At 43.8% G+C, this 20,704-nt stretch overlaps 1 protein-coding gene across 1 annotated transcript; it reads right to left on the bottom strand.

Annotated features, from left to right (window-relative positions):
- Nucleotides 1–536: 536 nt before the first annotated feature.
- On the bottom strand, nucleotides 537–14,410 carry TIGAR (TP53 induced glycolysis regulatory phosphatase). Its single transcript, XM_015411184.1, has 6 exons — nucleotides 14,334–14,410; nucleotides 6,970–7,007; nucleotides 6,033–6,154; nucleotides 3,700–3,777; nucleotides 2,389–2,499; nucleotides 537–1,793 (listed from the first exon to the last, which is right to left on the bottom strand). Exons 1-6 carry the CDS (start codon nucleotides 14,363–14,365, stop codon nucleotides 1,350–1,352), a joined length of 825 nt encoding a protein of 274 aa, XP_015266670.1. The 5' UTR covers nucleotides 14,366–14,410; the 3' UTR covers nucleotides 537–1,349.
- Nucleotides 14,411–20,704: the final 6,294 nt, after the last annotated feature.

Below are 20,704 nucleotides of genomic sequence, written 5' to 3' on the forward strand. Positions count from 1 at the left end.
GCAAGAATTTATTTTAGAGTATTTAAATGTATATGATATGGAGTGTTTCAGAAATAAAACTGAATGGCCAGTGACCAATTTTACAGAAATGCCATTCTGAGAGCCTCTCTCTATTTATCCACAAAACTGACTGCCTGCAAATTCCATTTTCACTATCCCCGGTCCCTCCAAACACCTCCTTTTGCAACTGGGTTGCAGTTAGGGCAGCGGGCAGATGGAGAGGGCTCACTTGGTCTCAGGGCTTCTGTATACCTTGTAGATACCATGAAAAGCCATCTTCCACACACTTGATCTGATGCTAGCCCCAACAAGCAACATGCCACCTTGATTCTTACAGGTACTGGAACAGGCCATACCACTGAGCTGTCCAGTTCTAGGGTCCAGCGAGGAAAATGTGCACCAGGGCTTTTTAAAAAAACAAACAAACAGAGGAACTCTAAAGAGGGAAATGAAGTTTTCAATCTGTATACTGAAAACTCATGAACTTTTAAACATTTTAAAAATAATTTTGTCTAAGAGGTTCCGGAACTCTGTTCCAGCGCGTTCCCCCAGAAAAAAAGCCCTACTGTGCACGCTCAGGAGTACCCCAAGGGTGAGAAACTGAGAGTCACAACAGAGAGACAAGCTGCCAAGATTTGCAGATGTCCTCATTCAGCTATTTTTAAAAAGAAGTGTTCATGTTATAAGGAGGAGGGCTGAATGGGAAAAGTGGCTCAACTTCCTGCTTTGTTCATGCTCTCTCTGTTGCATATAAAGACCAAAAGCCAGATTTAGAAGGAGGCAACTGGCTGCAGAGGAAGGGGGGGATATATCCACATAACCACAGAAACGAAAAAAACTGTTTGGCACCCCAAATCCCACCTGCAGTCCCTAAATTCTCCTGTGCAAGCCCCATCGAAATGAACACCCCAGTGGCACGTGCTCAGGAGGCCAGATCTGGCTTCCACGGCTACCTTTAAAAGACGCTCCAAACCCACTGCCTGAGATGGCTGATTCCTCTTTCCTTGTTGAAGGGGAGACTTTTACATTTATTTAATAAAGTGCTAAGACACAGAAACTTACAAGACACATGGGCACCACATATATGACCTGTGCTTAATACTGCAGTACTGATGAAAAAGCCCAGGCAATTTCAGTCATGCACGGGAGTAAATGATGAGCAACTACTTTTGCAAATATTGTATGGACAGCCTAAAATCAGTTGCTAAAGAGCTAACTGTTGCAACAGAATATGAATTTATTCTGTTTATTTTCCCTTTTCATACAGCCCATACAACTCAAATAATGTAAAAGAAAAGATGCTTGTACTCACTGCATAAATACATGTTGTATTTTTAACTGTTTCAGAGCTAAATATTTTCAGCTGCCATATCACCTAAATGATCATCTCTGTTCAGACAAATGCACTGGATTTTAGGCTTAATATTATCTCTGTTCTCAAGTTTTACAATGAACTTACTAATTCCAGTATTGGGACTCACAGAAGAGAGCTCAGCCTTTGTCAAAGAGGCTGGCAAAATACATTTTAGGTCCAAAACAAAATAGCTCAGCCAGTTCCTCATGTAGGCCCCGTGACTCACAACCAGTATGTTGGCGACCAGCTCTTCAGTAGCTCCCATGGAACTGGAATGAAATTCCGTGCTCCCATGGTGGTTTGTCAGGAAGGTACTAGAACTTCCTCCTGCTCCTTCTGTGTAATTTCCAGCTCTCCTTTCGGTGCCTTTTTCCTGATATGCTTCCCTGACAATAAGACTACAAAGATCTGCAAAAAAGTCCTCACTGCGTGCCTTTACCTAAAGTGAAGTGGAACAACAAAATTATGAGACTGTGAAACTATCGCCCAATAAACCCACACAAGACCCTCCTCAAATACTGCCCTGGCTTCCTGTCCCCTTCTGTCTACAGCACAAACTCTTTGTCTTTACCTTTCAAGCTCTCCATGGGCTCAACTCACACATTCCTCTGGTTCTAGCGTTCTGTTACATCCCCACCTGCTCACCATCCTCAAAGTCTCCTGGTCCCATATATGGTCCCATCCTTTCTCCCTTGTGGCCCCTTGTGCCTGGATCTGGTGGCCTCTCCAGATCCTTCCGGCAAACGCACCCATGCCAGGACACTTTCAGTTTAACCTAACAGACCTCATGCCCCACTTCATTGGCTCATATTCATTCTTTGTAACATTTGTTGCTTCCTTCTCCCCTTCCTTCCTTTGCTTTACCCCCACTACTAACAATTAAATTGTAGGCCCCTTGGGGGAAAGACAAGTCTTTTTGCCTACATGTCTTCATCAGGTGCCATGGCCTATATCTTTCATTAATGATGGTGATAATGACGACGACAACAATACAAGGAAGACCGGACAACTTATGAAGCAACGTAATACTGTACTTCTTCTAGGGTTTCTCCTCCAGGAGGTGTAAAGGACGGACACTGCTCCCCAGCAGCTTTTGCCATAGTCCTGAGGTCACTCAACGGCCTCCCTTCTGCCACTCCGTACTTCTGTTTAAAAAAATAATGGTGCATTGGGAGAGTGTTGTAATTCAAATGTAGAATGTATGAGAAGGTATGCAAAGACAATCTAGATCAGCCTCTGTAGAGAATTATTTCAGGTGGGTAGCCAGAGAGCCATCTTGGTCTGCAGAAGAAGAACAAGACTTGAGTCCAACAGCACCTTAAAGATGCCTGGCTGGTCCTGAAGATGCTACTGGACTTGAACCTTGCTCTATGCAAAAGGCTAGGTAGGCCCTTTCTCCATCTTGATTTTTTTTTAACTACCGGGTTCACTTCAAGTCCTTCTACATGGATGTGATTTTGCAACAGTCAGCTTTCAAAGCTGCTATGCAACAGACAGATTCTCTCCTCCAGTAGCAATGCTGAAGAGCCTGCCTCTCTTTACCCCTCTTCATCTCTTGTGAGCAACGAAATCTATTATGTGAGCTGGTGCTCAGGAGTTCAGGGAAAAGAACTTTGGCGCTTCCTAAGAACCCAGAGCACGATAAAGGACAAGAGGTTTTTAAACCTCAACATTTCCTTCCACTCTTGCTGTTCATTTCCCAGCATCACAGAATATCTTATGCTTGCTATCCCTTGAGATAAAAGCCTTCCTGAATACCAAGAAAACATGTTCAGGGGGGGAAAAGAGGGGGGGGGAATCAAAATCCTCATTGTTGACCCTGTTATCTGCTAGTTTTCCTGTTTAGGAGTTTGTGGAAACTTGCTTCCCTCTTAATGGGTACTGCTTGCAAGATCTCTGAGAAAAACCCATGGACATTTCAAATGACTGGCTATCGTATATTAATTGTAATGAATGAAATATTTGCCCAAGTGACCCCCTCCCCCCACTCAGAAAGTCCACATTAAAAGTTGCACACACTGTCCAGCAGCAAATTGGTCTACACTGGATATTTACATCGCCCTCTCCAGAAATTCCTTGCACACCTGGGAGCTCTGAAGCAGATAAAGTGCCTGCAAAGACCTGCCTTTTGGGCCAAGTTGATTGGAAAGGCAGCATAGAAATGTTTTAAATGAATAAATGACTATGTCCCTTGACATGGCAGTGAACTGGGGCAGGGGGAGTCTTGCTGGAACCTCCGCATGTGCACTGAAGAATCTATGAACCTCAAGGGCTTTGCGAGTGGTAAATCGAGATCTGTGATTCTGCAGAAAAATTGTGACAATAGAAACATTTCCTGTACTCACCCGCTCTCGGAGTCTTGAGTCATATTTTACAGCAATCTCTTTGCTAAACTGACTCTTTCTGAGAATTGAGGCTGCCGTCTGAAACATGAAGCAAACAAGCCATGTTCAAAACACAAACTGTAAATGATAAAGAGGTGTCTCGGGGAATTCTTTTTTAAGCAGATGCTTATACTGTAAACTTGTAATTTAAAAGATATAACTCCTATGCTATCTGGCTTTCTCTTGTGCTCTTCTAGGAATGCAGGAAATGAAAAACAAATAACCTGCATTTTTCTGGAATAAAGCGTGCAGCTTCCTCGCCTGCTTTAGCCTCATTTCCAATGTTATACTATGAGAAATTCTACTTTCAAAGAAAACGGTTAACTGTTCATGTCAACTGAAACGGGTTCATTATTCGTCGGGCCAGGAGCAATAAAAAATTCACTACACCTTCCAACAGAAGAACTACAGATCTTGGAAGCAGCAAGAAAAGACAGTTGTGAACTGACAATATGACCAACTCGGTAACTATTTTTGTACAGCAATATGTGGCATCAATTGTTTTAATTTACTACACAGACATAGAGCTTGTGAACCTACTTTTGCCGCTACAATATTGGAAATTTCTTTACTGTGTTTTTTTTTTACACTGGGACAGACGACAGTGTTATCTTAAGTGGGGTTACGCCTTTCTAAGCCCAGTGACTTTAATGAACGGCTCAGGAGGACACTGTGAGTTTCCCCTTGTGCCACTTGTAGGAGATATCAGTCAACAAAGAACAACCGTGGGCATGTTAAAAGATGGCACCCTCCCTCATCCCATGCACAGAGTGCTGTGCTCTATGCAAGCCTTTTTTCCATGGGTGTTTCTTAAGAACAGCCGTGAATGGGGTCCACGGCTAGGAGAGGAGAAAGATTTGTTGTAAGATGCCACTGTCCCATCTTGAGCTGGAAAACCCAGAGAAAAATTATTTAGTGCTTAGCAACAGAAATAAACTGCTACTACAACCAACCCCTTCCCCCCCCCCAATCTTAGAACTGCTGCTAGCAGCTTTACAGTGCAGTCCTGTGCAGATCGTTTCAGGGGAGCAGCCATGTTGGTCTGCAGCAGAAGAGCCGGATTCAAGTGCAGAAGCACCTTAGTAACCAGCATGGTTTCCAGGGCAGAGGCTTTCCAGACTCAGAGCTCCCTTCATCAGATACCATCCAACAAAGGGTGTTTTGACTCTCAAAAGCTCACCCCCCCAAAAAAAATCTTGTTGGTCTCTAAGGTGGTACTGGACTCAAATCTAGCTATCCTATGCAGAGTTGCTGTAGTCAAAATCCATTGTTTTCAATTGATTCAGACTGGAGTTAACTCTACCTAGGGCTGCTTTGCGAGGGAGTCAAGTTTTCACTCCTTATGCAAATAATATAACTGTGACGACCTCCTCATTCTGGAGGTCTGGTTTCACTTTAAAAGTGTTCTGTATTTTGTTTAACTGGGTAGAATCTGCTGCCACCAGGAAATTTTAAGGATTTCCAAACCTTTAAGCTTTTACTTTTACTCTTACTGGTTAGGTAGACCGAGTTCAAGGCTTACGAGGAACTATGTGGTCCTGGGAAGTATTTCTTTCAGAGCTGGTATACTTGAATGAAAGAGGATTTATTAAAATAAAGCATGAATAAGAGGGTAGTACAATGTAACTAGTAATGTGTAAATACTGAACAATTTCTTTGGTATCCCACACAATCTTCTCTCTCACTGACAGGGATCTTTGCATGTAACTTTGTAACACTTGTTTATCTCAATGCCATATACGTTTACTGTTCCACTCCAGTCTGTTATGACACACAGACTTTCCTATAACTTTTCTTCACTTAAACTTTACTTTACTTTTCCTATACATTCAGCTTTTAGATCTGTTTCCCTTTTTAATTGAACAACCGCAGCTGTCCTTCTATAACTGCATCAACACAGAACTGCTTGTCTAACTAACTGAACATCAACTGTCAACATCTAACTGAAACTACTGACTGACATACATATGCATCCATTCAGATTCACTTCCAAGACCCCTCCCCCTCTGTCAACCACCAATCATACCATACTAGCCTCTCTCAACCACTCTAGTCTATCTATCACAGCCATGCAACCAAACTTTTAAACACACACACACACACACATAAACAAGGAATCGTTACAATAACGTTCATCTGTGATTTGCCCTCCGAAAAGAAACCCACAGTATCTTGTCTCTTTGTAGTTGACACCACTGCTGTATGATTCCTAAAAAAACCCCAAATACTCAGAAAACAAATCTCAAAACATCAGACCACTCTTTTCATTTTATTTACACCCTAAAATTGCTCACCTGCTTAGCCCGAAGCAAGTCACTCGAGAACACGTGAGTAAATCTGACATTGCTGAGAAAGACACCAGCAGCATTGGCTTGTTGGAAGCCCGTCTGAGAGAGAGGTTCATCTATGCCCTGCCCTGCAAGAGTCGGAATATTGGGGAAATCAAATGCAAACACACATAAACAGACATGAAGCTGCCTTGTACTGAATCAGATCCTTGGTCCACCAAACTCAGTATTGTTTACTCTAACCCGCAGCAGCTTGCCAGGGTCTCAGGCAAAGGTCTTTTACATCACCTCCTACCTCATCTGGTTTCTCTCTGTTTGAACACAGACTACAAATTCCTTGGGGGCAGGGATTAGCCTTGTTTTTGCTTGTTGTTATTCTATTAGTAGGGTTGCCAACTCTGGGTTGGGAAAGATTTTGGGGGTGGAGATTTTGGGGGCTGGAGATTTTGGGGGTGGAGCTTAGAGAGGATTAGGTTTTGGGAGGGGAGGGGCCTCAGCATGGTACAATGCCATTGAGTCCACCCTTTAAAGCAGCCATTTTCTCCAGGGGAACTGATCTCTGGCAACTGGAGATCAGTTGTAAAAGTGGGAGATTTCCAGGCCCCACCTGGAAGCTGGCAACCTTATCAGTCACTTGAGCAGTCTATTTCCCACTGTTCAGATTGTAGCAGAGGGACAATCGCATGCTGAGAGCTCCCTTCCTCCTGGTAAAACAAAATTCCAACATTAAAAGTAAAACAGCGGGGAGAAAGAAAGCCTAGCCATTTGCATGGTATGCTTGTAGTGAGGAAAAAAATATATAATCCCCCCCCTCCATTCTGAAGTGGTCCATTCCATTCCACCAGTTCATTCTGCCACATGTATAGACCAGACCTGAGTTAAAACGTTAAACTAAAAGCCACTGTGATTTTAAGTAATAATTAATTAATAAAGAGGCACGAACCTTGTAGTATCTTCTCTTTATTGTATCTTGTTTCTCCACTGAAAGAGAAAAAATACTTCAGAGAAGAAGAATCTTTTATAAAAGACAGACTTAACATGCACATAGTGGTGGGCTGGGGTTGGGCAAGCAGATTTATCCAGATGGGGAAAAAAATTTAAATCTCCTGGCTGGGAAGAATTTCTGCAATTAAAATGAATGTACTGCCAAAACGGAACTTTTTGTTTCAAATGTTACCAGGCCTGTAGCCAGGAATTTCTAAGTCGGGGGGGGGGGCTTTAAATTTCTCGGGGGGGGGCTTGGCACTGGCTAATTTAAATAATTTAATTATTCAAAGGTGGGAGGCAGAGGTGAACCCTGCAGATAAAAAGGGAATGGGGCGGGGAGGAATCCTCACCATTCAAAGGTGGGAGGCAGAGCTGAGCTCTGAAAATAAAAAGGGAAAGGGGAGAGGAGAGGAGGAATGGAAGCAAAATCATGGGCTTTGAAGCTGAGGGAGGGATTGGGCACTGTGACACTTGCTCTGCCGGCTTGGGAACTGGAGGGATGAAGGCGCTCTGGGCTTGCCTTTCTGGCCAGTGAGCAATGAGAGAGAGCAGAGCAGCAGCCTGGGATAACCCAACCCCAGGGGCTTGACTTGCCAGCCGAAGAGAGGCAAGAGAGAGCAGCAGCAGCAACGTGAGATTGGAGGCAGGGCTTGCCTTGCTGGCCGGCAAATAACAAGAAAGAGCAGAGGCGTGGGATTGGAGGGAGGAGGAGGAGGAGATTGGATTTATACCCCACCCTTCACTCGGAGTCTCAGAGCGGCTTACAAACTCCTTTCCCTTCCCCTCCCCACAAGAGACACCCTGTGAGGTGGGTGGGGCTGAGAGAACTCTGATACAAACAGCTCTTTTTCAAGGACAGCTGTGCCAGAGCTTGTGACTGACCCAAGGTCACATCAGCAGGTGCAAGTGGAGGAGTGGGGAATCAAACCCGGCTCTCCCAGATTAGAGTCCGCGCACTTAACCACTACACCAAACTGGGAGGGCAAGGGGCTTGCCTTGCCCAGAGAGAGCGGCGGGCAAGAGAGGGCAGCACAAGTGGCGGTGACAAGTGCAATAAATAAAATTAAAAATTGGAAGTTGGGTTGGAGGGCCTGGGCTGGGTGAGAAGTTGGGGGGCCTTGGTGGTAAGTCAGGGGGCCGGGCCCCAAAAGTCTCCAATGTAGCTATGGGCCTGAATGTTACCCATACATATAGAAGTAAAGGTTCCCTTGCTCGAAAGCCACTCGAATCCAACTCTAGGGTTGCGGTGCTCATCTCCGTTTCAAAGCCGAAGAGACAGCGCTGTCCAAAGACGTTTCCATGGTCATGTGGCCGGCATGACTAAACAGCAAGGCACATGGAACGCTGTTACCTTTCCACTGAAGTGGTACCTATTTATCTACTTGCAATTTCTTGCTTTTGAACTGCTAGGTTGGCAGGAGCTGGAACTAGAGACGGGAGCTCACTCTGTCATGTGGCACAATCGGGTCTCGAACTGCTGGACTACCGACCACAGCTCTACATATAGAAGAAAGAACACTAAAAAAAATGGCAGAGATAAATTCATTTAAAATGGCAAGAAACCAAGAGTCAGTTTTAAAGTATTACAAGATCAGAGAAAGAGAGGAGGATTAGCAATTCCAAACATAACATCATGCTACCAAGTGGCAGGTTTGGTTTGGATTGCTGACTGGATTAAAGACACAAGACAAAGAAGAGTAAAACTTGAATCAGCAGATATAGACAAAGGCTTGCATGATTATTTATGGATTAAGAAATCAACTAAAACGATTATAACACAAGAAAAAAGCCATATAATCAGAGACAGACTGTTGAGAATATGGTTCATATGCCAGAATCTATTGAGCCCTCCAAATTCTCCGCTTATGTACACAATAGTGGCCTACCACAATAAAAATACCAGACACAAAAATGACTTTCTCACGTACAGTACCATGATAAATCCTCAGGGGAAAATCAAGTCATGGCAAGACGTTAGGGATGAAGGAATAAATATTCAATGGTTGTTATGTCATCAATCATCTTCAAGACTAAAGAAGATCATAAACACTGAAAGTGGTGTCAAACTCAGGCCAGTTACTTTCGTTTTCTAGCAGTCCTGGTTCTTATCACTGTACCTTCGCTTGCCATTTCAAATTCCTAGGGGGGGAGTGGCGTCCCAAGATAGTTCCCGTGAGACTGTCCTTGGAGTTCTCTATGCCAGGCTAGGTTACATAGCCTGTCCATAGGTTAGATATATCTGTCCATGTTGCCACAGAAACACCAGGGACTAGGTATGATGTCCGTGTGTATGGAATTTAGGGGTTTTACCTATATCTTGTTTTTTCTCGCACTTTTCTTCAGTCTTAACAAAGGCTTTGGAACCCACAGCATCATATCTCTAATAAAGCATTACACTGCCAATAGTGTGTGTGGAGAGTGAATTGAGTGGGGAACCTGACAGGTGGAGCCCTAAGAGAGATGACTGAGTTCGAACAGCTGATCACAAAACAAAAAGAACATTTATTATGATGGATTTATATGTTACTACTCCACCTAGAAACAGAAAAACATGAATGATTAAATGGACCTTAAAGAAGTTATATCCATGCCTCAATGGGAACAGCTATGGGGAAAAGATATCAAGTTTACAGCCAGTCAGGCAGTAAGAGAAAACTGGTACAAAATGTTCTTCAGACAGTACATAATTCTGAAGAATATAGAGAAAGTGAACAAACACTACAAAGGAAAATGTTGGTAATGTCAAGATGTAGATGGAACCTTCTCTCATATCTGGTAGATGTGTAAAAAAGCAAAAAGATACTAGAAGGAAATACGTAGAGAAATGCAGAATATATTAAAGCTTAAATTCCCCATGGAAGCCAAGAACATATTATTAGGCACACTGCCTAACAATTCCCCAAAAAATTGGAAAATATATTCAGATATATGGTGACAGCAGCTAGAATTACTTAATGCAGCAAAATGGAAAGTGGACATCTGCCCACACATAAAAGAGTGGAAAAATAAACTTGCCCAGTAGGCAGTGATGATGAAATTAACAACTTATTTGAGAAACAGATCGGTTACAAATTCAAGGAGAGATGAAGTGTGTTTTATGTAAGCAGGAGACACATTTAGAATGAGAACTAGTTTAAAATATTATCTAAAAATGTATTGCAATGGAGAAGTAGAACAAGAATTAGTATTAGATGTAAAATGTTGAATATAAATGTATCCCAATGGAAGCTACTTTCACTGTATTACACAGAGAGTGTTTTTAAATTATTTTGCGTACTGAAGGAAGTGTTGGGGAGACATATTTTTTACTTTCTAAGATATCATATAAAAGTATTTTCCTTTCTGTTTTTTCATTATATTACCTATTTGCCAAAAGTAAAAGCGAGTATGCAGTAATGGTGAAATATGCAGTACAGAGTATGCAACAAAGATAAAACTAATAAATTAGCTGAGAAACAGATTAGTTATGGAATTTGAAATGTAAAACATTGAATATAAATGTATTTCAACAGAAGTAATTCTTATTGTACTGTAACGATTCCTTGTTTTATATGTGTGTGTGTGTCTTTAAAAGTTTGGTTGCATGGCGGTGAGAGATAGTCTAGGGTGCTTGAAACAGGCAAGTGGTGTGATTGGTGATTGGCAGAAAGGGGGAGGGTTTTGGAAGTAAAAATTAGTGGATGAACGGGTATGTCAGTCAAGAGTGACAGTTGATAAAGACAGTTGTTAAGTTAAAGAGTTAAGGAGTTCGTTCGGAAGTTGGAGAGAGAAGCTGTCTTGTGGATGATATAGGAATTAGTTCTGTGTATGAAGAAGAGTTGAATGTATATGAAAGAAGGAAGTAAAGTTAAAGAGAAAAATAAAAAGTCTGAGTGACAGGTTAAAAAGAAACAGTAAACATATATGTCCTAAGGAAAAAGTGTTACAAAGTTACATGCCAAAATCCTTGACAGTGTGAGAGAAAAGTGTGAGAAAAACCAGTTGGAATTGTTCAGTATTTACCCATTCATAGATACAGAGTACTATCCTGTTATTTATGAATTATATCAATAAATCTTCTTTTATTTAAGTCTGCCAGCTCTGAAAGAAATAATTTCTCAATAAATACATAGACCCTCATGAAAGCCTAAAACCTCGACCTACCTACCCAGTGATAGAAATATTACAGGTTAAAGGTTTGGAAAGCCTTAAATTTCCTGGTGGCAGCCGGATATACACAGTAAAACAAAATAAAAAGAACACTTTAAAGGGAAACCAGACCTCCCCAGAGAAGGGGTCGTCACATGTACCTTATAGACAGTGCTCCAAAAACCTTCTAATGTAATGAAGGGAAGTGCTGTGGAGAAATATTTTTTCTTATTTTTTGTTTATGACATTTAATAACTTTTCCTTTTCTGTATTTTCTGTATACTATCTGTTTGTTTTCCAAAACTAACTAAAGATAGATAGATGATAGATACTTTGTACTTCCCTACAATTAGCATCAAAAAAGGCACACACTCAATAAAATGCAGATTTGTTTAATCAACTGTAAAATACTTTGGTTGGTTGACAGCCCTATTTGAAATGCTTATTATAAAAAAGAATTAAAATGGGTTTAAAAACAGAGGAAAGAAAATATTGGATTGCATATAAACTAGGTTCAGACGCCCAGCCTAAATCCACCAGGCATACTGACTGATAAAAGGCAAAAGGCCTCCTCAGTAGTTTAGTTGCGTAGAAGAAAAGAATTGGGGAGGTTACAGCTGGGTCTGCATGGATAAGAGACACTCTGTGGCTGCCAAAATTCTTTGATACACACATCTATTCAAGGTGCTAGAGCCCTGTTCTTCTGTCCCTCTCATCATACTGTGGTTGTGATCCAGCCACTGAAGTGCTTTTAAATCCCAATGATTTCCACGGGAATGATCTGTGAGCATGCTGAATTCTTTCAAATGAAACCAGTGGAACTTTAGTGTTCCATGGTGAGCATGAGCCATTACAGGGTGCAGAGGCTACAATCCCTATGGGCTTATTGAAAACAAACTCTATTCAAACAGCAGGAGAAGATCTGACTTTGATAGCGCAGTCCAACATCTCATGAAAATTTATCAGGAATTGTATCTGGAGCCTAATCTCACAATGCAAAATGGTAAAATATGCCTATAATTCTCTTCCCAGGATTTTCCCTGGCCGCCAGAAACTATGGAATCTTTCCCCCAAGGGAACCTAGTATTGATTTCTCTTTGTCAGTTGTTAGGCAGTTCTCTGACTGGATCATAACCTGCGGTAGTAATCACACAGTTAATTTACTTGTTTATTTTAACCGTATGTCTGTTTATATTTTTAATTAAGACTACAGCATCCACTTTAGAGAAAGAAGTGAAAAAGGAGCACCAGGAACAAAACCCCCAAACACAGTCCTTATTCCTGGAGTCATCCTAAAGTACAGTGCCTCCCAGCATGCACAAAGTACAATTTAATAGTATATAAATATTGGTAATGCAACAGCAATAAAGGTTTATTGTATTTAGCCACTGGCCATTACAAATTTACAAAACCATATAGGACATTAACAAATAAAATCTTAATGTAATGCATTATGGATGTGCTCAGAAGCTACGCATTTTAGCCCTGTACTGCCACCTGGATAAGAAGGCAGCTTCCAAGGAAGGCATCTCTCCCCCCTACAAAACTCACCCTGACATTTACCCAGTGCTTCGGCTTTGAAACGGAGATGAGCACCGCAACCCTAGAGTTGGATTCGACTGGCTTTTGAGCAAGGGAACCTTTACCTTTACCTTTTATGGAGCTGCGGTGGGTCAAGTGGTTAAGATGCTGAACTCAGGCTGTGGAAGGTCGGTAGTTCGGCAGTTCGAGACCCAGGTGCCGCATGATGGAGTGAGCTCCCATCTCTAGTTCGAAAGCAAGAAATTGCAAGTAGATAAATAGATACCACTTCAGCTTTGAAACGGAGATGAGCACCGCAACCCTAGAGTCGGATTCGACTGGCTTTCGAGCAAGGGAACCTTTACCTTTACGGGCAGGCTCAAGTGGTTAAGACGCTGAACTGCAGGCTGTGGAAGGTCAGTAGTTCAGCAGTTCGAGACCCGGGTTGCCGCATGACGGAGTGAGCTCCCGTCTCTAGTTCCAGCTCCTGCCAACCTAGCAGTTCTAAAGCAAGAAATTGCAAGTAGATAAATAGGTTCCGCTTCGGTGGGAAGGTAACAGTGTTCTGTGCGCCTTGGTGTTTAGTCATGCCGGCCACATGACCACGGAAACGTCTTCGGACAGGGCTGGCTTTTCGGCTTTGAAACGGCACCGCAACCCTAGAGTTGGACTCGACTGGCTTTCCAGCAAGGGAACCTTTACCTTTACCTTTTTATGGGCAGGCATGTGTGTTGCCTCTGAGTGTGGGCAAAGTACTGCAGGTGCTCAGACTCTGCACAGACTCTAGCACTAGAAGTCAAGGGTGCCTTACAGAGAACGACCCTTTTGTATTAAAAATGCAACCCCCAAGGCTACAGCATTCAAGGCTGAGGAATTACACAAGTGTAAGGTGGACAACGAAGACATTTTAATTGTTCAAGATTTTCTGTTCCTTGGCTCTATCATCAACCACAAGGGAGAGTGCAACCAAGAAATCAGAAAGAGATTGAGACTGAGAAGGGCAACCATGAAAGAGGTAGGAAAGATTCCTAAGCGCAAGGATGTGCTACTGGCAACCACGATCAAGTTAATTCATGCCATGGTATTCCCCCATTACTATGTACGATTGTGAAACCTGCACAACGTAAAAAGCTGATCCGTTTGAAACGTGGTGTTTGGAGGAGAGTTCTACAGATACCATAGACAGCCAAAAAGACAAGACAGACTCTCAAATCCAACTCTCCCTAGAAACTAAAATGACCAAACTGAGGCTATCCGACGTTGGCCACATTATGAGAAGGCAGGACTCACTGAAAAAGACAATAACGCTAGGAAAAGTTGAAGGCCTGGCATGAGATGAATTGACTCTCAGGTTGCAAGACCTGAGCAAGTACTATGTTAACGATAGGATGGTTTTTTTGGGGTGGGGGCATTCATTCATAGGGTCGCCCTAAGTCGAAAGCGACTGGAGGGCACTTAACACGCGCACGCATGGCTGCAACCAACCTCAACTCGCCCCGCCGGGAGCTCCGGGCTGCGTATGACGTCACACCCGGCCGTCAATGACTGGGAGCGCTCTAAGGGTCCCACAGAACTTGGGGGCGGGCGGCCCTCCCCCGCGCAATGGGGGCTAACTCCGAAGGGCGGGCGGGCGGTGGGAGGGAGGGAGCAGGGGCAGGCCGCGGTACTTACTGCCGGACAACGGTCAACCCGAACTTGAACATAGTCAACCTTGTCTCTCAGCCCCGGCACTGCGAAGCTCCGCCCCCTTCCCCTCACGACGCCTCGCCGCCGGCTTCCGCGCCCTCAAGCGTGCGTCACGCCATGCGGCTCACGCGTCCACCAATCACAGCTTCCTTTCTTCCCCCCTTCCCAAGTAGGTAGGCGTTCGGTGTCTAGAGAGGCACAGATCCTGTGTCCGGAGATGAGATTTCCGGTTGTTTTTTGAGACACTGTCCTCCATGGTCTTCTGCGGGGAGGGAAAAAATGAGGCAGTTGTATGGTTGCCGACTCCCAAGAGTTGGGGCAAATTACTGGAGATTCGGGGCTGGACGGGTTTTTAGGGAGGGGAGGAAGTTTAGCGGGGATGTGAAACCAGAGGTTCCAATCTCCAAAACACCCATTTTCTACAGGGGAACTGATTTCTGGTCTGGGTATGTTTTGATTCCGGGGAATCTCCAGGCTCCACCAGGAGATTGGCAACCTTAGGTTACCTGCGTTGCCCTCAGGTCAGTCTGAGCACCCTTAGCTTCACCTACCTCACAGGATTGTTATGAGGATAAAGTTTCAAGTATATACTAATCGGAGTCTGAACTTGCTGAGACTGAGAAGGAAAAAGATCTTGGGGTTGTAGTGGATAGCTCCATGAAAGTGTCAACCCAGTGTGTTGCATCAGTGAAAAAAGACAAATTCTATTTTGGGAATTGTAATGTATTCAATACCTGCCATTGAATGCATGATCTATGTGAAACATCTAATTGACTTGCCATGTTGAGCTTCGTCCTGGGCTAGGATCCAAATCCATCCAATCGCATTGCTAGCCCAGGAAGCACCTAGCCAATCACTTTACAAGCAAGCTCCCTGAGCGGAACATCCATGATTGGTCCTTATATGAACAACCGTATTATTTGGTATTTGTACAGTGGGTGTGGCTACATTAGCCAAGAGATTTTAAAAGCAGGACAACTGCAATGTAAAAGCTGAACTGTTTTGTTCTGGCTATCAGATGTTGATCCGTGTTGGAGTTGTGTTCAGGTTGAAGAATAAAGTTGTGTTCTTGCTGAATCACACTCTGACTTCTTTGTTAAGCGAGCAACTTAACAGGAATTATTAGGAAAAGGTTTGAAAATAGAATAGCTGATATTATGATGCTCCTGTATAGATCTATGGTATGGCCTCATTTGGAATACTATGTGAGTTCTGGTCACCGTATCTCAAAAAGGATGCTACAGAGCTGGAAAAAGTACAGATGAGGGCAATCAACGTGACTAGGGAGTTGGAGCACCTTCCTTGTGAGAAAAGGCTGAAGAATCTGGGACTTATCAGTTTAGGTAAGAAATAAGCGGGGGTGGGGGATGACAGAAGTTCACAAAATTATGCGCAGTTTGGAGAAAGTCAACAAAGAACTTTTTCTTCCTCTCCCAAAATATTAGAACTTGAGGGGATGCAATGGAGTTGATAGGCAGTAGATTCAGGACAAAGAAAAGGAAATACTTCTTTACAGAAGTGATTAAAATATGGAATTTGCTGCCAGAGCATATTGTGATGGCCATGCACACATGGCTTTCAAAGATTAGATGGATTCATGGAGGATATGTCTGTCAGTGGCTACTAGCCATGGTAACTAAAAGGAACCTCCACATTCAGAGACAGTAAACCTCTAAATACCAGTGCCTGGAGGCAACATCAGCAGATATTATGCCCTGTTGCCGGACCTCCAGAGGAAATGGTTGGCCACTGTGTGAGGGTGCTGGACTAGATGGACCACTGGTCTGATCCAGTATGGCTCTTATGTTCTTAATCTACAAATAAAACAACAAAAGTTGCAACTGTGAAATAACTACTTTGCTGCCATCTTCTGGGATGGAGTGGAAGAGAAACATTAACTGCAACTTGTACACACTGACTTGAAAGCCTGTACTTCTAAGATGCTGCAATCCTGGGTGCAAATTTTTCCACCCCCATTAAGGAACATTCAAGCATGCAACTCCTAACATACAGTCTGAAGAACACAAGTCAAGAAAAGCTTTACTGTATAAAAACTGGTTGTCTAGTTTAAACAGTGAACATATTTGTATGTAACCACAGATTTCAGAACATAAATATACGTTGGCGCCTTCCTTTGGCAAGTTTCTAAAGGGAACACCATTTTCTTCCACTCTGTCCCTCTGTTCTGCACCCCCAGACTTTTCACTTCAAACATACAAACCTTTAAGGCTGTCTTTATTAGCTGTTGTCGATTTTCCAGGTTGTATGGCCATGGTCTTGGCATTGCAGGACCTCACGTTTCGCCAGTAGCTGTGACTGGCATCCTCGGAGGTATGACACAGAAAGATGGAGTACTCTCTGTGTCAAGGTGAAAATAAAATGATAGGCAGATAATTTATATCAGGAAGGTGGGGTAGGGCTGAGTCAAGTCCTACAATGCCAAGACCATGGCTATACAACCCGGAAAATCTACAACAGCTCTGGCCGTGAAAGCCTTCGACAGCTATCTTTATTGTCTCTTATGTAGTTAGGAAAGGCAACAGGGTACAGCCCAATCTCATCGGCTCTCGGAAGCTAAGCAGGGTTGGGACTTGGGAAGGCCACCAAGGAAGACTCTGCAAAGGAAGGCAATGGCAGACCACCTCTGCTTCTCTCTTGCCTTGAAAACCCCTTGCTGGGATTACCCTAAGTCAGCTGTAACGTCACAGAAACACAGAGTTGGAAGGGGGCGTACAGGCCATCTAGTCCAACCCCCCTGTTCAATTTCAGGATCAGCCTAGAGCATCCCTGACAAGTGTTTGTCCAGCCACTACTTAAAGACTGTCAGTGAGGGGGAGCTCACCACTTCCCTAAGCAGTTGATTCCGCTGTTGCACAACTCCGACTGTAAAAAAGTTTTTCCCAATATGCAGACGGTACCTTCCTGCCCTTAATCCAAACCCATGATTGCAAGTCCTATCCTCTGCTGCCAACAGCAACAGCTCCCTGCCCTCTAAGAGAAAGCACTTCAAATACTTACAGAGAGCAATCACATCCCCCCTCAGCCTCTTCTCCAGATTAACCCCCCTCAGCCTTTCCTCATAGGGCTTGGCCCTTGATCATCCTCGTTGACCTCCTCTGCACCTGCTCCATTTTGTCCAAATCCTTTTTGAAGTGAGGCCTTGAGAACTGCACACAATACTCCAGGTGCGGCCTGACCACTGCAATGTACAGCAGGACTATGGCATCTGCCAGGGTTTTTTTTAAAAAAAAATTGATTTTTTTGAGAAAGAGGTGTTGGAACTCTCAAGAGGGAAGTTTTTAATCTGTATACTGAAAACTCATGAACTTTTAAACATTTTAAAAAGAATTTTGTCAAAGAGGTTCCGGAACTCTGTTCCAACGCATTCCCTGCATCTTGCGATTTTTATGTTATGCCTCTGTTGATACACCAGATCATATTAGCCTTTTTTGTCGCTGCATTATACCAGTTGCTCATATTTAACTTACTGTCCACCCGTATCCCAAGATCTTGTTCACACACACACTACTACCCAGGTGTATCCCCCATCCAGTATGCATGTTCCTTATTTTTGTTACCTAGATGTAGAACTCGGAACTTATCCTTGTTAAATTGGATCTTGTTCACATCCCACTTTTCCAGTGTGTTCAGATCTTGTTGAATTCTGTATCTTCTGCTCCTCTCAATTTGGTGTCATCTGCAGATTTAATGAGTGGCCCCTCCACACCTTTATCCAGACCATTTATAAAAATATTGAAAAGTACCAGGCCCAGAACCGAGCCCTGTGGCAACTTGATGGTACTTGACACACACACATTTAGCTATCTGTATCTTTTCTCCCCCATGGGGACTCAAAGTGGCTTACTACACTCACCTCCTCCATTTTATCCTCATAAGAAGCCCACGAGTTAGGCTGAGAGCAACTGAGCCAAGGTCACCCTGCAAGCTTACAAGGCAAGAGGAGGGACCTAAATCTGGGCCTCCTAGATTCCTGCATGACACATTGGGGCAAATTTATCTCACTTTCTATTTAATGCAACCTTCCTGACAGTTCTCAGCACCTGAGGCTATCGCCATGTGGTGCAGGGTACTTCCAGGCCCAATTCAAAGTGCTGGTTCTTACCTTTGAAACCCTTTATCGCCTGGAGGGGATTGGTGCCAAAGTTCCATGAAGAAGGCTGCTGTGAAATGTCACCCATAGGTCTGAAGAAGCTGAGCAACTGCAGGTCCTTAGAGATGACTTATCTAGTCCCATTCCAGGATAGCTGAAATTGGTTTGGCTGCCTCATTACCATCAGCACACCCATCCCGCCTTCCCCTTTTCCTTGTTAACTGGATAGTAATGTATCTCTTTTGCAAGCACTTAGGTAACACAAGGATAGTTTGTTGGAGCACTTGGAAGGAAAGTTTGCAAAGCACATGTGTAAACTGAGGAGAGCTGAGGGATGTATGTGTTGCCCTACATGGACTGCTTTCCTCATGCTGAAAGCCTCAGGCTCCTGGCTCCCCTTTCTTAGAGGTGGGGTTGCAAAAACATGACCACGAGAGTCAGTGTGGTGTTGGGGTCAGTGTCGGACTAGCATCTGAGAGACCCAGGTTTGAATCCACACTTGTGCTATGGAAACTTGCTGGGTGACCTTGGGCCAGTCACTCTCAGCCTAACCTACCTCACTGGGTTGCTGGATAAAATGGAGGAAAATGATGTAAGGCACTTTGGGTCCCCATTGGGGAGAAAGGCGGGGTACAAATTAATTAAATGATCCACATTGTAAGTACTTTTAAACATTATAATTTGGGTGGGGCTCCCTCATCTTACCTATTCTGTAAAGTTCTCAAACTGTACTAGGGTCTATGGTAAAAGTATGCATAAAACTTCCTCCACTCAATTTTAATCTTGTAAGGTAAAGGTCTCCCTGTAGTATATCCCGAAGCTTGAGCAAATGACTGAGGGGAAGATTCAGACCAGAGATTTCCTATTCCATATCTCTGTTTTACAAAGTCACTGACAAGTATGAGGTCAATTCTTCGAACTAATTTTTGGATATTGTTCCAGAGCAGCTATTGAAAATATATCCTCTTACTGGCTGAAATGCCTATTCTGAATTATCTACTGGTGAGTTTGTATATTAGCCAAGATAGCACACAATGGGTGCGGTCAGACGGCGTGCTGGGAGCAGTTTAAATTGCTCTGGCCCTGATGTGGTCTTTTTTAACCTGGAGAATCGTGATCACACTCACCTCCTTGCTCTGGATTGCTGCACTGTTTTTCTCTCTCTCATTTTGGGCATACGCACAGGCAGCCATCTGTGGAACTAAAAGTTCCCCGCCTGCGCAGAACAGCGATTTCCACTTCAACCCAACTGCTGTAACACTTCCCTTTAAACTTTAAAGGAACACTTAAACGTTTACCGCCGAAAATGGCCTCTGTGAGATGCCGAACTCATCTAAAGGCTAAAACTAGGCACCATTTAAACATTGTTTTTAATAACCCTGTGGCGGACATTACTTTTTTCCCACCATAGAGAACAATGGAGGGGATGGGGGCAACCTGATTGGGGGCCCGTAGAATTGGACTCCCTGGTCCAATGTTCTTGAAACGTGGTTGGTATCTTGGGGAGAGGCTCCAGCAGCTACCCTGCAAGTTTGGAGTCTCTCCCTCCAGCCCCCTCCCCTCCAGCCCCCAGAATATATCCTGTTTTCGCCATTGACTTCAATGGCCCATAGGATATAATGGGGCTGAAATTGACATTGGCTGGCGAAAGACTCCGGAATGGGCTCCTACTGACAAATGGAGGAGTCTTACTGCCAGCTGAAATTGATTCTGCCTGATTCCGCCGAATCCAAATGGGCCGAATTTTTTTTTTGCACACCCCTACTCCAAAGCCACCAGATGCAGTTCAAATCCACTGTTGTGGGTAGAGCCTTGTGTTAACCACAGCAAAGACGTGGAGGCCCAGGACAAAGACCAGATGCTGCAAGAGAAAGATAAGCAGATTGAGGAGTTCACGCACATGCTGAGACAGAAGCTGGAAGCGGGGAGGGGATTTAAACCGGAAATGGCTCGACACCAGAGGCACGATCACACAGGGGAAAAATGCGGCTGGAACCGGAGAATCGGGAAAACACCACTTGGGGACCTGGTATCAAAATACTCTGGGTTAAAGCTGTTTTGAGCCAGAAAGTGACAGCTGGGAACGGGAGGCAGATGTTGACGTGTGATCATGCAGATAAAATCCGTTTCTGAGGCAGGCCAAAAGCGGACTAAATGGCCCGTCTGAACGCACCCAATGAGTCAATCATACAGCATGGTTCAGGAGGGTCTTTTTATAAAGGGAACAGGACTGTGAACTATACCA

The sequence above is a fragment of the Gekko japonicus genome, unplaced genomic scaffold (assembly GCF_001447785.1).
Source record: "Gekko japonicus isolate JY-2015 unplaced genomic scaffold, Gekko_japonicus_V1.1 scaffold944, whole genome shotgun sequence".
Taxonomy (NCBI): domain Eukaryota; kingdom Metazoa; phylum Chordata; class Lepidosauria; order Squamata; family Gekkonidae; genus Gekko; species Gekko japonicus.